The sequence below is a fragment of the Syngnathoides biaculeatus genome, chromosome 13, assembly GCF_019802595.1.
Source record: "Syngnathoides biaculeatus isolate LvHL_M chromosome 13, ASM1980259v1, whole genome shotgun sequence".
Classification (NCBI taxonomy): domain Eukaryota; kingdom Metazoa; phylum Chordata; class Actinopteri; order Syngnathiformes; family Syngnathidae; genus Syngnathoides; species Syngnathoides biaculeatus.
The window spans coordinates 8,933,577-8,952,064 of record NC_084652.1 but is presented as its reverse complement, the minus strand read 5'-3'; the positions used below and the strand labels follow the sequence as shown (position 1 = coordinate 8,952,064).

The following is an 18,488-nucleotide window of genomic DNA, read 5'->3' as shown; positions in this document are numbered from 1 at the left end:
ATGCAAATTGTTTTCGACAGCAGATCCAACTCCCCTTCTCTTAAGACAATGCATTTCGATGCCAGTGGCTGCGCTAAAGGAACAGTCACAGAGCTAGCCCATTGGTCCATGAACTGCAATAGATCCCGTTGGGCCTCACAATAAAAAAAATAATAATAATAAAATGTTCAAACAACTGAAAAGTTATTACTGACTGTTATACATTTAGGGAAAGAGAAATAATCAAAGATGGCTATTTTATCTCAAACTAATAACTAAAAAAGTTTGGCTCGAAACCAGACAAGTTCAAATTTTCCACACACAGATATTGTATAAAATTACACTGCCGTCAGAAGTATTATGCTTTGTGAACAGAAATTAAAGGTGTGTGTGTGTGTGTACTAGATCAACTGTCTTGTCTTTTCAGCTCAACCAAAACCATTTAATTTTATGACCTCTCAGATTGATTCACGCAATTATCACATTGTATGCTTACTTTCAAGGATATTCAAAGCTACTAGTATATTACAAAAGAATGAATGAGAAATCATAAGCGTAGACATATTTGAGGAGCTATGTGACAAGTGACAAGTTTGTGATGACGTACATATTTATGCACTTGCTTTATAAGGTTTGAATGGCGATGACGGTAGCGGCAGTAAATTACGTACGGCACTTGTAGGCTTTTTTTTTTGCAGGGTTAAGAAATGTCACATGACGGTCGTCTGTCAGTAATGCTAGGAAGAATGGAGGGAAAACTAGAAACAAGGTTTTGGGTGAAAGAAGTCTGTGTACTCTTTCTTTTGGTAGTTTTGATTATATTGTGACCAAATTCGATATTCTGAGTCTTGATAGAAAAAGTCAAAATGCGCCACAACTGGCAATACTTCTATGTTGACAAGGGCTGGCAGTGAATGAGTTAATCATTAAACAGTACCAAATAATTTGTGATGCATAATCAGTATATAGTTTAGCTGCCATAAGTGTCAGTTATAATACTTAAGTTCATTTTATGTATTTACAGAATTTGAATTAAAGAGTGAGTTCGAGTAAAGAAGAATTTATGTTATTGAGAGAAAATATTTCCTTTTGTTAGTTCACATTTATGTAGCGGAATGTTGTTCACCAATGTTGTTGGTGTCAGGACGCTTATTTTGGGGGCACTTCCTGTATTTCAGCGGCAAAGATTCGACGGGAGTTAGTTAGAAAGAGAGACGCACTTGGTCAGAAGGTCAATGAGGTGCGTTTATTGCTTGTGTTTTGTCATTTATTTGTGTAGTATGAATTGTAATGTGTATGTATTTTCTTTTGTATATAGTTCTTACAGCATCTTTGGCATATGCGGCAAAAATTAGCATCAAGGCAGTAAAGCATCTTAGCATGTCGGCATATAAGCTTGTTGACGTGCTAATAAAGGCCTGTGAAAAAGAGCAACTTGACGGAGTTACATATAGTCATCAGAAAAAATGAAAACATTGAAAGCAAAAGCTACACTTCTGAGGCTGGATTCAAACTGCAGGTCCAAGTACAACAACAAAATGAATTATTTTATTATAAAGTTATTGCATTGTGAGTTGAAGAATGACAAAAACACCGGTAGTTGTGCATTATGATCTCAGCTACATAGAATGAAATTATTGATTGTATCTGTTATAAGTGAGCTCTCCATTGGACCCAAAAGGTATTTAATGCTGGGCGGGAGCCTGGTGGCGCATTGTGAGGCAGCGACACTAAGGCAGCCAAAATTCTCTAAACCATAAAGCTGTCGCAGCGACCTTCACTTACCCTCAGTATTGATGGCCCAATCATATGGCGAATATGAATTAGTACCTTCAGGGATTTCTTTAAACAGAGCATAATTCTCAGATACGTCAAAAGAAATGGGTATAAATTCTGTCGTGGATTTATGACATTGGCCAGAGAGCAGAGGAAGATGAATTTCAAAAACATGGTTTGCCTCACACCTCCTAAATATAAGAAATTCTTCCCTCTGCATGGCTATTAGAACACTGGTGTAAAACATCAATAAAGTGGGCCTCAAATACAATTGAATGCATAAGACTTATTGACTCCAAGGTTGACTTCAGTGCCTACAATAATTTTAAATGAGTTTTTGACTTGCATATGATATACCGTAATTTCTCAAAAATGCGCAATTTTGTCCAAAAATATTTTCAAAAAGTCAATAGAGCGCATTAAATTTAGGTATGGATGAAAAATAAAATCACATTGTAAAGTCGCATAACTGTACGTAGTGGTAAAAAAAGACAAAGGTGTACATATAAATTTCGATATGATATTCAATGTCTTATGTTACACATTGATACCATTATGGTAATGTCCGCCACCAACCTGAACTTTGAACTCTGACCTCCTCGGGGGCTTTGCATTTTACGATCATTAGCGTAGCATATTTGTTGCTACTGAACCAAACATCAGGGGCCAGTTGTGCAGCCCCTTTTAAAAGAAATGTGTCATCACTCCAGCTGATGATGCAACCAAACCAGAAGCAAAACAATGTGAACTGAAACCAGGCACTACAATCATTTGAAAAAAATAAAATAAAAATAACGCACACAATTGAAATGCTCGCATTTTAAAAGAGGCCATTACGCTCATTTCTTTGTAATTTGAGCTCTGACGCTATGAAAATTGTAGGGGCAACAGGGGCAAGATGCTGCGTTGTTAACACGGTGGACCTTCCCCTCAGAGCGCTGACAATAATGGGGAATAAAGGGAACCAAGACGCTTTGGATTCAAAAAAACGTTTCCTCACAAACGCCGTGGATGGCACAGAGGATGACATGCTGCAGCAGGGAGACGGGATCACTGTTCATGAATGCAGGAGGCATCAGAATTGGACCAAGTCATCAATGATGGCTTTGACAGCGATGCACAAAGGTCTACAATAGATATTTTTCAGATCAGAGATGAATCAGATGCTTCTTTTGAAGTCTTGGCCAAGGATGTGTAATGTAGTGGATAAACTTCACTATGCACAAATGTTTTATGCACAAATATATAATGGAAAAAAATGTTGAACAATGTCAAATAGTTTAAGACTGTAATATATGTTTTTCAACAGTATTAATAAAATGTTATGCCATCGTCGAGCATTTGTTTTAGATAGTTTAGTTGAAAGATTCTGTTCTAACAATTGCAGGGACCAGGACAAACGTGTCCTATGGCCTGTCCCGAGATATATTACAACTCCATCAGTACATGCACAAAGATTATTATTGATTGTTGTACAGATGATTTTTTTTGAAAAACAATACAAGTACAAACAAAAGTTCAAACCTAGCAAAGTAGAAATACAGATCATTCCAAATATTTTGAGCATATGGATAGCAGCAAATTGGTGGTGCGCATTGTACAATGGTAGAAGAGTATTCCTGATTTTTTTTTTTTTTTTTTTAGGTCAACTTTGGGGGTGCGCATTATCGCTCAGGGCGCATTATACTTGAGAAATAACGGTAATCCTAAAATATGAGAAACATGACCAACTTTTGGGGCAACTGGAACGATCCACCATACATCGTTTTGGCATAAGCATTTCCCTTCCTAAAAAAATCATTACTTTTGCAAAAGTAATTTCAAATCTAAAGGCCAACACGGGACATTTACAGATCCCTGAGAGAATCTTGTCTTCTGCGTGTACAAAAATGTAAGTGTCCACGTAGATGTTCAAAAGGATTTCGTAACAACTACCACGGCTTTCATTAAATTATCTGCACATCGCTGCAGGAAAGCACAAACACAAACACTGCCGGTAGCCTCTTTCCCCCTCTCTGTCCTTTTTGTCTGGCTCGCTATTCACTAGCTTTTGCGCTTTCCACTATAAATAGATGTCAGTGTCCATTACTGTTTGTGGTCTCTAAAAAGACCCCGTTGTACTTTTCCAAGCTCTTTGTGCACACTAGTGCATCTGCTTTCAGAAAGGGAATGTACCCTACAACTATAATGAATTCATATTCCTTTAAGCTTCCTTTTAGTCTATGCAACAAATACTTGCTTGAATAACTATGCAACTTTGAAGATTTTACAATAGTGTGCAGCAAATAATTATCATAGAATATCAAATCATAGAAACAGAGTTAGGGCAGCAGCTATTGATAATCATACAAAACTGTATTATGGATTATTAAACACTACAAATGCAAAATATGCTTGTGAAGTGCAAGCATTATTTTTGTCATCTTTGTATTGCCTTCTTCAAGTTCAGCACACTGTTGTATCCGTGACTTTCAGTATGTGTGTAACTAAAAGGCGGAGCCTGGCATAGTGAATGATGTCGCAGTCAGCAAACAAAAATGGAATTGGCTGTCGCAAGTTCAGGTCGCTGGGCGTCACGCCTCAAAAGTGGTCAAATTTGGAGCGCAACCAAATAATGAAAATCAAAATCCCGCCATAGAAAAGTGTCATGATAATTACAGAACAAGAAAATGAATTTACTGCACCATAGGAAAGCTTTTAGCGGCTCAGTACAATTTGAATACCAATGACGAAATACCAATCAAGCACATGCTAATATAAATGCAGTTTTTATTCACTACGCAACTCAGTTGAACTTTATTTTATAAAAAGGGAGATGGCTAGCTTAACTTTACACTTGCATGATAGTTGAGAATAATAGAATATTACTTCAAGCATTGTCTGTGCATTCAGAAAATCTTTAGAGGCTTTTACTTGAGCTCATTTCATATGGGAATTCAACCCGTGTCCCCGCTATGTCCTTATAGTAGCATCGAGAGGGTGCTGTCGAAGCGCCGACTTCAAACCATCTGATTCATGTGCTGCACAAAGGAGCAGCTCTTATGTCTCTTGTAATTAGATTGATTCTCAAAAACGGAAGACTCGGCAATGACAACAAAGACGGGGGTAAGAACAGAAGGGGGGTGGGGGGGTTAGCTAGGACAGAATATCAGAAAGGTTTTTGCAAAGGCCTGTGCTTCATCTTCAGTAATTACATTGGGATTTTCAAAAATTTTGCTTAATAATATGATTACGAGACACGCGGCGCTGAATATGAATGCGTAACGAAAAGAAGGAAGAGCAGCATCATGCTAATAATTTTGACACATCAGGATGACACTTTTGCCCATGTAACATTTGTGTGCGACAGTTTGGAAATCACACCAACAGCCACAGGGGGCTAGAGTTAATCAAAATGTATGATAAATGACATATTGATCAAACGCATGCACTAGCAACCCTGTTTAAACAATTACTTTATTAGATACAGCGAGAAGATATCTTGTCAACTTTATGAGTATGACTTGGTGTATAAGAAATCTCTCTGCTATTTCATGTCCAACATCAAAACAAATGAGAGAAACTTTCTGCTAACAGTTGAGTCCAGACTGAAGGGTCCATTTATTATAACAATCCAAGCCACCCCTGTTTACTAAAAAGTCTACCCAAATATTAATATTTTTGGCAGATGCACACATCCATCACTGTGCTCGCTGTGACAATTTATATTTGACAAGCGGGCCATTTGTCACTCTTACTTTGTAAGCTTTTCATTCTGCAGAATTTGATGCTCCCCTCATTGTGGACCGAGTCAACACGGACCACACCCCGCTTGCAAAAATCAACATGATGTATTCCTCATTTGCATTTGCAACAGCTTGACGAATGGCCTTTTTATGAACGCTAAATTCGACTTCCAATGATCGGTGATGTTGATTTATCGAATGGCATGATTGATACCCAGGCGAGCTTTAAAGTTGAGCCACAGCAATAGTTGGAGACCATTGTAGAAATCCGATCCAACATTTTTGTTATCTTGAAGGGCCAATTAATCACTGGTGTGAAGCAATAAAAAAAGTGCCCTGTTGGCAAGCCCTGATTGACAGACACCAAACAAAGAAGTGTTATTACAGTTGATAAGTTATAGTTTGTGCAATATGCTATACATTTTTTAAATTGAATGTTTTGAGTGTTTTTAAAGACCTTTAAAATGTGACTTGCATAAATGTGAAAATATGCCTAAGTACTTCTATTTCACAGATTCTCACTAATTGCAGGATGCCTGGAACATAACCCCGACGATGTAGGGTGGTTTAGTGCAAGACATTTTGAGAATACAAATGGCGCTTGTTCATTACTAATGGTTTAGACCCTCATATGAATATTTACAGTACTTGTGCTTTTGCGCCAGCGTTAGTAAGTGATAGACTATGGTACGTTCCAATCCAAAAAGCAACAAATACTTGCGTTACCATGCCAACACTCAAGCCGTCGCTCTCCTATCTCGCCTTGGTACATGAACTCATGAAGCCTGCCCGGATGAGGAGCACAGTATCTTCTAAGAAAATCATCAATCCATCCATCCATGTTTTGAGTCACTTATGCTCACAAGGGTCAGGGGCTTGCCGGAGCCTATTCCAGCTATCATCAGGCAAGAGGCGGGGTACACCCTGAACTGGTTCCCAGTCAATCGCAGGGAACAGAGAGAAAAAAAACAGTCGCATTCAGAATCACACCTAAAGGGCAATTTAGAGTCTCCAATTAATTAATGTTTTTGGGATTTGGGAGGAACCACACAGGCGTGGCCGGGATTTGAACCTCAGTCCTCAGAACTGTGAGCCTGACGCTCTGACCAATTTTCCGGTTTATTACACAAATCCAGGTGACGAGGCTAAAGGAAAAAAAAACATGACAACTGAGTTGAGTGGAAGACGGTGGCACACACGATCCAAAGACTGCTTCAAACTGGAAAAGGTTGGAACAGTTTGCTTATGAAAAGTAGTCCCAAAATACCTGATCATACTGCTCCCAGAATAACAGAAATGATGTTGGTTGTGCAATAAAAGAATTATGTTGAAGGTAACCATGGCTTCCATAATGTCCAGAGCTGTTTCTTACTATTACGACGAGAGCCTTAAGTGTTAGTAATTTCTGTCAGTTATTTTAGTGATCACCGTGTGTGTGTGTATGTACTACGCTTAATGCCTGCAGCTATTTTGGGGGTCCAAGAACAACATTCTGACCAGATTTCAGCCTCCAGAAACACTACTGCCATGTAACAAACCGTTTGATGTCTCTACCAGCCTCTCTCAAAGGCCCCTAAAATTTAAAGGTGGACTGTCTTAAGAATTAAATCTGTAACACCTCGCCACGGATTTACAGTAGGGAATATCAGAAGTCTTCATCTGATGGCTGACACGAGATCCAATTCAACAGCAGCACAGAAACATGTTCTGCTTTGAATCATAAACAACCCAAAAACAATATCTGAGATTATTTTGCTACTATGGTAGATGGAGCTGTTAGTAGTGTGTCCCCGCCCCCGTCCCAATACAAGAACATCATTGGCACAGTTTTGCCTCCATTCATCAGGACATCATTCCTATTGAATTGCCGGATCAGAGGACATACTCTGGCCCAGCAAGACACATAGCAAAACCCTCGTGGATCCTCTGAGAGCGACACAAGATCAATGAGGATGGCCTCCTCTGCCCCCCAACCAGGTTGTCCTTCAGGAAATGATCTATGTATATCTCATTAGCTCCCTATGATAACGGATGTATGACCAAATGATTAATGGCCATCTGGCACAACGGGGAATTATTGACATGACCTTTGGACGCTGTGGAGAGCAAACGGCTCCACGTCTTCCCACTTTTTCTCTCTTCATTCCATCTTGCATGTATGTCAGGAAACCAGAGAAAGTTGGTATCGCTGACATTTTGTTTCAACATTGGATGATTAAACTATTCCCACATTATCACAATGCTGATTCGAGTGTTACATTTATCTTCATTAAAATTTCAGATGAATAGTCGTGCCGACTGGTTTTTGTGTGAAAACGCAATGGGAAGGGGGGCAAAAAAGGGTCCTAGCCACTATGCCATCAGATGATGAGGTTTGAACGTCACAGTGGATCAGTTGGTAAAAGCGTTGGCCTCACAGTTCTGAGGACCCGTGTTCAATCCCGGCCCCGGCTGTGTTGAGTTTGCATGTTCTCCCTGTGCCTGCGTGGGTTTCCTCCGGGCACTCCGGTTTCCTCCTACATCCCAAAAACATGCAACATTTATTGGACACTCTATATTGGTGTGATTGTGACTGCGGCTGTTTGTCTCGATGTGCCCTGCGATTGGCTGGCAATCAGTTTCCTGCCCTTGACAGCTGGGATAGGCTCCAGCACTCCCTGTGACCCTCGTGAGGATAAGCGGCAAAGACAATGGATGGATGAATGATGTTTGAATGACAGACCATCCAGGACAGAAAAACAGAAGACAGAGGAGGTGAGTTTGTTTGTTTTTTTTAAGTCCAAATTGACAGGCAGCTCGGTGACGAGGACATCAGGCTTGAGTGGGCAGTTTAGAGTGCCTCGTTCATTTTGGTTGGGAAATGCTACATTAGAAAAAAAAAAATACCACCTGGTTCAAAAAGAAAAAAAATACATGAAACAAAATACAAAAAGAGCATGGTCTGACAACTGTGAAGCAAGTGCATACTTGAGGAGAAATTAAAAACTTCTTCAGGCAGGTCTGTCTACCACCTGTGACTGTATGGAACAAAATGTATCCTGCTGGTTCTCTGACCAGTTGAGTAAATAAGCAACACACATTATCCATAGATTAAGGATGTGCAATATCGAAAGACAGTGCAAGATTGATGATGATCTTTTAATTATCGTGAGCAATCCACTCAATTCTTCACACGCCCCGTGAGATAAAGAGCACCAATAATGATTACTTTGTGTGAGGTGAAGTCAGGAGATTGCGGGAGGCGAAATGTCGTGAGCGAGCTTTGAGCGTTGACACGTAAGACTAACCTAAGAAAAAGCCAGAAGCAAAAGTGCATTATGCAAAAGATGAAATGGCGAAGAAAGTGCACACTGTCGTGAGATACAATTAAGGAGAGACGCGGTAGAGAGGGAAGACAATGCAAGAGAAGAGGGAGGAAAACGTTAAGAGGAAAATTGCAAACACGGAGGAGAATAGAAAAAAGTAAGGGTAGCTTTAAAAACCTGAAAAAAGAAGAAAGTACAAATAGCATTACTGAAAGCGAGGCTAAGGGTGGAAAAACAAACGTCCATATTGTCTGAAGCATTTGGCTACCACTTTTTCTTTGCAACAAGAGCATCCTGATTGATCCGGAATAATCAGCTTGATTAATATCCCTGAATCTTGGTGTCATAACTTGCAGTCTTTAAACTGAAGACCTTATATCACAGCTGTCAAACTCAAAGCCTGGGGGCCAGATCCGGCCCGCAGCCTGATTTTATGTGGCCCGCGATGGCAAATTATCCGTGTCAAAAGTCCATGATTCTTGTGAAAATCTGTACAAAAATTTCAAATTGCCATGCATCATAAATGATAACATGGATAAGAGTTTTTATGTTACCAAATATGAACAATGGTTGAAAAACCCATTACACTTGATTTCTGATTCTAAAACTAGTTCATAAATTTCGTGTGGATATGAGGCGTTTAAAGATTTGTATGGTTTCACGGTCAGAACAGCCCTTTGAGAAATACTGTAACTCCATATACATAATGTATATATTAATGTGTTTCATAGATGTACTGTATTTCATGTGTTTTATCATCACATTATATGCATATTGAAAAATTTTATTTGAAAAAAAAAAATGTATTGGCAAACTTGTTTCCTGCAACTTCCTAGCTGGGCCAATAGCCATGCAGCTACGGCTGGACAAGTGAGTTGTCAAGGTTGCAAGGAAAATATCTTGAAGAAGAACGTGATCTGAGGGAGGAGGTTCTGATTGGATTCAATGTTGATCCATCTCTCTGGCCCATGCCCGGGAACCTCATTTCCTGATCATATTCTGGGACTCCACTGATATCCCTTTGCAAAATTCATAGTTTAACAAAAGAGTAAACAGGTATAGGTATACATTTACTTTGTGTCAGAAGTGGGGAAAAATGCTGTGCGAAGATTTTCCACATACCCATCATATACATTAGCCAAACCTATTTTCCCTCAAGAAATTCTCAGACCGCTATAATGCACATTTTTACAATCCTTTGCTTTAAGCCTTATAAACATTATGCAATTCTGGATCTGTGATACACGAATAACTTAAAAAAAACTGTATTGAATTCATCTGCTTGGATTAAATTGTGCAGCATTTAAACAAATTTAACTCAGCTTTCGGGGTCAGAGGCAAGAACAACAATACAAAAATATATATAAGGTCTTAATAATTGATAAATCTCATTGTATTATGTGACAAATAAAAGTTTACTGACTGATTTATTACAAAGTTGTAAAGTTTATCTTATTTTTACTGAGCCCAACCTCCCTGAGGTCCTCGTCTTTATTGACATGCTGGAGAAATGCTCTTGGAAGTGATGGGAGACGGGGACCTTCTTGTGCGGTGTGTTCACCAGGTGGGTAAATACCATGCGTAGTGTCATGAAATTGACTGTCACTTCTAGTTGTGTGCAATCAACATTCATGTCTTTCAGTCCATATTTTCTCCCTCGGTCTCAGTCACCATTAAATAGAGATGTCACCGGCGCAATAGAAGGACAGAAAAATATGGAGGGCGAGGCTATCGTGAGGACATGGGAGGTCTTGGTAAACGAATATCTTTTTTAAAATACTTCACTTTCTTAATGTACACAGTTAAAGCCAAAGTGTCATCCCTATAAATATTCTAAAATATTGTAATGAAAAATACATATGACATTGTTCACTTCAATGTCTATATGAAAAAATGTGAGCGGAGAGCGCATCATCCATGCGCAAAGTTGCAGAAGTGTCATTCTACGATATTCAAGTGGTCGCCATATTGGCTGCATCCTCTGTACGTGACATCCGCCAGACATTCGCCAATGAAACCACGCGGTGCACCCTTACTATGGGAGACGAACACATCCCTTCTGACACGGAATCTCTTTTTGAAAAGGAGAACACCACACAACCGAGTGAAGTCACCGGGGCAATATTACACTATTGTTTCGAGCCCTCGGGGCAATATTACACTATTGTTTCGAGCCATATTCAGATGATATGCAATCACGGCCAAACCGCGTCCCCGTCCGATCCACTTCCGCGGCGGAGATGCGCCATCGCGGCTCATCGCAGCCGGCCGGTGTGGCTTATGACGGAGCCAAGCAGCGCTGCTTTAGGGGGTTGATCATAGGCGCTGCAGTACGCGATGAACAACACCGTCGAGCTGGGGCGCTTTACTGTGCGCACGCGGCTGAGTGAGGCATTCTTGGCTGGGTTCTTCAGAGCCGCCACCGTCCGCAAGCCCGAAGCCCAGCCTTCTTTGGCAAAGCGACGCAGCAGCCAGACGGCGTTCGACGCGCACATCGACATATTTCACACGTGGATCTTTTGTTACGTTAGAGGCTGATTACATGGTCCCCCCCAAGCTATTATTTTTTTTTAGTAGCTTTATACACACCTACCTGTTATTTGGAACCCACGAACCTCTCGTCCTCTGCACACGTGCAATCCATTTTTCACGACAAACCAGGTCTCTTGCAAACTTATGAAAGGTAAATCCAGTCTCCCGAGTGTCCAAACAATGTGCAGCAAAGCAACGAGCCAGCATTTTGGCTAACACGAAGGAACAACGAGCTACCTTCCCGGAGGTAAAACTAATTGAGACAAACGAGTCCACTAGGCAGCGCCTCTGTCCTGTACGTCACTTCCTGCTTCTTCTCGAAAACAAATCCCTGAGAGGATTTTTATGGCGTGAGTTACAAAAAGCTGTATACGTCAAAATCATGTTTTGTGGTGAAAAAACATATGGGCCCATATTGGCTGCCGTTTTTTCCAATAATAACATACTAAAAATGATCCATTTCATGACAGGAGTCCTTTAAACAGATGTTTAAAGCTTTTCAAAAGACAGTTGCTAATGAACAAATTGAGCCACAAAAGGCGAGATGTGGAAAGAAGATCGCTCATTCACAAAACTATGTAATACGTACCAGTAGAACTGGAATACAAAAAAAAAATCCAAAGTGAGACTTCTCCAATAGAATATAAGTTAGCCGTTAATTCAAAATGGCCCTTTGATACCAGTGGACAATAACAAAACAATGACAGAGACGAAGAGCTTTGAATCCATCAGATTTATGTCGATAAAAGTGAGCAATAACTTCAATTCATTGCTCACAGTTGCTACGACATTCGACATACAAGTGTACACTGAGTTGATGGAGCAGATAAATTTTCAAGCCTCGGGGAAAGGTCACAGCTCTAATTATCAACAACAATGGCTCTTTGCTGTGGCAGGTCGATAGAGACCTTGCGTCGGCCCTTTACCTGGGAATGTCTGGGCGTCCCGCTCTCACTCTATCGCTCACTGACTGTCTCTCCCGCTCTCTTTGTTCCATCTGTCTACACAAACAATCTTATGGCATTTCCGACCTTGGTTGTCCATTATTTCAAGCCCACAATGCTGGTTGAACCAATTAGTCAACTAGTCAATTATACTTCTTACTTCTTACATGAACGCAGTGGTTCCTAAATCTTTTTTTGGCAGTGCCCACCTTTTGAAGATGAAATTTTAACACCCCCAACCCAAACACACACACACATCTTTTCTTAACACGGATATGCTCAGCTTGCAATAATCAATCAGTGCAGTCATCACTTTTACAGTTGAAAAATTGCACTAGTGAGTTTAGCAAGCTACCAAAAATTAGAAGAAAAAAAAATTCTGCTAAAATTTCATTTCATTTCATGTCATTTCAGTGGCTGGTGTGGGTAGTAAAATTAGTCTCATTTCCTGGGTGTAACCTAATCATGAAACCTTCCCGTTTGAAAAGTGTTTTAATGCATTAAGTTAACTAATCGCTAATTACATGATTTTGCCATCTCGTCTTCCCATCAGCCAATTTACACTGAATGTTCGACTTGCCCCTCTGCATGGTTGCTGAGCACGTTACGACAATGACAGTGTATCGTATTCGGCCATATGAATGCTTTGAAAAACTGCAACAAGTTCCAACAAGATACCATCATTAATTTGCACTCCCAAATGGCAAACACACAACGTGTATCAAGTCCATATAAAAATTTCTGACCCTGGACAAGCCATTAATTTTATAATTACTTTTTCAAATGGAATACAATATGACATTCACTCGTGCTGATAATTCCATTTTGAATTCTCTTAAGATCCCAACAATATATGCATACAGTAGTTATGTCACCATGATGCCTGCCCAATTGGTCCAGTTGTTAGTTGGACATCAACGTTGGATTGCTTTTTCCACAACAGTACAACAGTTCTCTGTTAATTTGGAACCTAAACATGACCACCTCTTCTAGATGGTTTAGGAATGGTTGAGTTAAACTGTACCCAAGTTCAGTCCGATTCAATTCGGAGCACAAAATAGAGAGCGAAAACAGAGATTCTATTGGTAGAATACTTGGCAGTCAAAGTGTATTTCAAAAACTGTATTTAGGACCAACAGAAAAATTGACATTGGTAAACCGAGGCAGTTAAGAACATATGTTCCTCGGTGGCTATGACAACACACCCGGTGGTAAAAGTAATACAAGTGGTCTTTTTTCCTCAGCGAATCAAGCGCCTCACGACAGATGCACGAGTCCTGCAAAACGTCTACAAATCTGGCAATGTCGACAGTTTCATTCAAGTGAAAATGAAGCTGAAAATTACACATCAAATCTTGAAGCCTTAAAATAGCTTTCAGATGGCACAGATGTTTGCCTTTCAATCATCTACCACAGGGTAGCTTTAGCTGAGGACCTACAGGCACAGTGATACAGTACAGTAAGTAGTTTATGAATATGAGACATACGACATTTTTATACAGAGTGACTGTGTCCAAATATTGACTGTATTATAGCACCCGGATTTGACTCATTCATACAGTAATTGTGCTGAGCAGAACACTCTTGTCGACTGATGCTGCCCAGTGGATTTAGCCACCCCAATCCAGATGAATGACTCCTCAATGTCAAACCATATACTGCTTGTCGTTTAGATTTGGAACAAAACAAGTCCTTGGTGAATTACGTCCTGCTGAGGCAACCACGGGAACCTGCTGACTGCAACTCTGAAGAACTGCAAATGTGAATACAAATGACTGCGTTATTGAGGGCTGCTAAGAAAAATATCATCCCACAAGTCCATTATGTTAATTGAAATTGCCCTTGCTACGGCAGGCGACGGCTGCAGTCGAGTCGGGGTGAAGTGGTGATAAATGAACGGCGAGATGTACGAATGCTGCCTCGGCCAATGATATAGCAGGGCGTGTGAACAACTGCCCTTTTCGTTTATAGTGACCTTGTGATCAATCAGACGTGGGGGGGGGAGTGGAAAAATGTCTAGTCAGGAAATGAGGCAGGGATTTAAGCCTCTAAAGTAAAGATTGCAGAGGAAAACCGCAAGTAAATATTTGCATCGACCACAGTTGTCTCAAATTGTTGGTGAGGAAATATTTCACGGTCAACATGATGCTAATTTACACGCCATCTGTTATTACATGATACGTAGAATGAATGACAGATTGAAATATAACAGCTATAATTGTACAAGAGAACAACATTTTCTATAAGTGGACTATCTGCCCCACTATCCACCCACTATAGATGAAAAAAAAATGGATTTTGTCTCTCAGTAGCTTGTGGGTCTGAAAATTCATGACTATAACCTGAAGTATGAACTCTGGATGCATCCAAGGAAAATCCTAAGGGTTTTTCATTTTGCATATTTCCGTCTCTATATTAACAAGATTCAACAAAAACATTGCACTGCAACATTTGCATATCTAAAATTTCGATTTACTGTCGCAGTCGTATAAATTAATGAGATGCCTTATTGTGACCCCCAGAATAATGATGCCTCTTAGAGCAAAAAAAGAAAAACAAAACGAAAAAAAATATGAGCTCAAATTGAACTTTTTATGCTTGCTAGTTTTATCGCCGCTTTTAGTAATGGCGTCCATTATTCAGTGAGTGTTGTAAATTTATTTTGCAAACGCTAAGGATTTATTTCTGTGCCACAAAAAAGTAAAATACGGCACCACTTTATGGCAGAGTCATAATTCAAACGTGGGAAATGTATTAAAGCACAATCTGATGCATTACAGGAATATATAATCAGCTAGAGCAACACTGGCCACTGATTGATGGGGGGAAGTGGGAGCTTCAGTCTATAATTCAACCCACAGATTGACAGCATAATGTTTGCAAATGTGATCTACTATCTCAGGATGAGAAACAAAATCCCCTCTGCTGATCACTCTTACGGTGAACAGCATGACTGAGAATGACATACAGTGTTTTAAAGGTCAAGTGTCATCCCTATAAACATTCTAAAATAGATATTGTAATGAACAATACATAACATTATTCACTTCAATGTCTTTACGAAAAAATAAATATGAGCGGAGAGCGCGTCATCCACGCGCAAAGTTGCAGAAGTGTCATTCTACGACATCCAAGTGGTCGCCTTATTGGCTGCTTCCCCTGTCCGTGACGTCACCGCGGACACTCGCCATTGAAAACACGCCGTTGCCCCTACTGTGGGAGACAAACACGTCCCTACTGACACGGAAGTTCTTTTCAAAGCAGAGAACCTCTCACAGCCCAGTGAAGCTAGCTACCAGGGCAATATTACCTCATTGTTTAAAACTATATTTAGATGATATGTGGATTAATTCTAACTAACAACAGACTCCCAGACAGTATGCATGAGCCAGGCACGATGCGGAAGCCTTCACCGGCGAGCCCGACGGGGAAGCCGTCCGACGGCGTACATCAACACAGTTACCACCACTGTCATACGTACGCGGATCTTTTGTTACGTTATGAGAGACTGATTACATGGACCTACCCCAAATTATTATTTTTTCAGTAGCTGTATACACACACACCTACCTGTCATTTGGAACCCACAATTTTGTCATTCTTTGCACCTGTGCAATCCATTTTTCACGACGAATCGAGCCTTTTGAAAAGTATGAAGAGCGAATCCATCCTCCCGAGTGTTCGAGCAATATCCGGCATTTTGGCTAACACGAAGGAACAACGAGCTATCTTCCCGCAGGTAAAACTAAGATAGAAATAAATCCGCTTGAGCGTGCTACTGCTTCTTGTCGAAAACAAATCCCTCGAGAGGATTTTCCTGGTGAGAGTTACAAAAAGCCACATACGTCAAAATCAGGTTTTGTGGTCGAAAAAAAACGAATGGGTTCATACCAGCTGGCGTTTTTCCATTAATAACATACTAAAAATCATCCATTTCATGACACTTGACCTTTAAGGTACTAGTGCTACAACGGCAACTAGTCAATTGCAATACCAGAAAAAGTAGTGTATTCGTTACTTGCCATCAGACTTTTGCTTGTTTAAATTCAAAAGTCACCTCCTGCAACATGAGTGATGCCATAAATGCTTTGATTGCGAGATTCTAAATTCTACAATCTTGTTCCTCTCTCAATGAGCCAACAACTTGACACAGGGTGCAGACTATGCAATGACAGAGAAAAACTCTCGACCACCTGTATGCCAAAGGCAAATATGAAAGCATCTCTCTCTCTGTATATTTTTAAAGTATATTAGTTTTCTGAATGAAATCATTTCTAATTTTCACTAATATTTGGACACCTGCGCTTGTTGTTTCAAGAGCTGTACAAATACAAGTGGGTAATTTTTGTACGTTTAGTCACTATCAAAATCCATTAGTGGACAGTTGTCAGAAGTTTACATCTGAATAAAATTGTATCAAATTTTTGTACTCGCCCCGACTAAAAGACAAAAGGTAATTTGGCAGCTTTTTGATGAAGTACAATCTATGCCAGGCACCAAAGCCAAGTCCTCACAGTTTCTTTGAGACAGCTTCTGCCTTTGTATCGCGTCGCAACGGTCCAAGCGACTGTTGATCTAACTGCTACAAAAAAAAAAAAAAAAAAAAAAAACACTTTTTCTCTACAAACCAGAATGATTATAATACATGTTGCTGCCTGGTATACTGGCAGTCAGGGAAACTGCGAGTACAAAAGGCCATCCAAATCACCATCCAGAGTTGTTTAGCAGGACCATCTGGTCCTCATACGGGCCAGACAACTAAGCCAGTCAGAGGTGAAGGCTTTTAACGTGAATACGTGTATTGGAACAAGACACTGAAGATATAAATGGTCGAGGAAAATTGAGGAAGATACCGAAAAGCGCCTTCTGTTATCGATAGTCCAAAAAGACAGGGAAGACAAGAGCGGGGATTCGAGTGGCAAGCAAGGTGGGGGACAATAGAGAACGCGTAATGGAAAAAGATGGAGTAGGAGTAGTGAAGTGGGTATGTTAGCACAAATGGATTGTTTGCCCGTCTGTGTACTTGCTGTTATCCTTGTGTTGTGTGCTTCACGGACCATAGCAACGATGATCAAGGCCTAACTTTATGACAATGGCAGCTTTTGGCTGCAGTTGAAAAGACTAATTTCTCTCTCGCTGTGGCGCTGGCATACTGCTGATGACAGTGCTCAACGTCCAACTGCTTGGCAGCTTCAAAGAGGCTGGCTAGCGCGGAAAAGAATGGAATTGTAGCTAAGCAAAAATCCCAAACGGCGGCCGGTGAATGGGCTCATTTTCTGCCCAGTTGCACATTTTCATCTGCATTAACAGAAATTCTAATTATTACCAAGATTCATAAATTCATCGGAGGGTCTCCTATAAATGTACAGCATTTACCCTCTCTGCACCTTTTGTTTTTATATATATTCTTTTTTTTTCCCCCCCAAAAGGAAAAAAAAAATTCAATTTGTGTTCAGCTAAAAGCATGCTTGTTACGCGTGTGGCGGTAACGCCTGGTTGACACTTTGATCATTCATTTCATTAGGACAACGTGTGGGATGACAGGGTCACAATGCCAACTATGTTCTGTCGTCATTTTCAAACAAACCGGAGTGCATTTAGAACTTAAGCTGCCTCACTTACTTTTTGCCTGAAGGACTCCTCGCGCTGACAGCTGGGAACACCGTGTGCAGCATTTCAAAACCCAACTCCAGCACTTGGAAGTTGTTTTAAATCCCTTCAGTGAACTCATTGAATTTCACTGGCTCTTTTGTTGTTGTTGTTGTTGTTCACTGCTTATCCAGGCACAACCAGCCCAGAGGTCCCATCTTGCACAGAATAATTCTGGCAAATTACATGAAAAGCTGTGACCGTTGCCATATATGGCCATACATCTGCATTATACTGCCGCCAGGTGGCCATGGGACTCACAGCAGAAGGTGCAGCACAATCTCCATTGAATTGGAGCAAAAACCCTCAGAGAAAAAAAAAAAAATTTAGTCCTTACATTATATTTCATTTTGCCATTCCTGTACATTTTTTATGAAGTGGAATATGATAATGCCATTTGTCTGATTAAAAAAAAAAATGTGACAAAATGCAAATGGCACACAGGAAGCCAGGATTTTAACCCAGAACCTCAAAACTGTGCGATAGTCTTGAAACCACTATAGGCCTGTGCTACCGCAATTGTTGAGAAAAACTGGAAACTGTCTGCACTGTTATAATAAATGGCCTCAAATCAGCAA

At 40.3% G+C, this 18,488-nt stretch overlaps 1 protein-coding gene across 1 annotated transcript in view; it reads right to left on the bottom strand.

The window, feature by feature from the left end:
• tnr (tenascin R (restrictin, janusin)) overlaps positions 1-18,016 on the bottom strand; it is a 141,230-nt gene extending 123,214 nt beyond the window's left edge. Inside the window, exon 1 of the mRNA XM_061840261.1 lies at positions 17,884-18,016. Within this exon, the coding sequence (XP_061696245.1) occupies positions 17,884-17,992 (109 nt within the window). The 5' untranslated portion in view covers positions 17,993-18,016. The remainder of the gene's footprint in view (positions 1-17,883) is intronic.
• Positions 18,017-18,488: the final 472 nt, after the last annotated feature.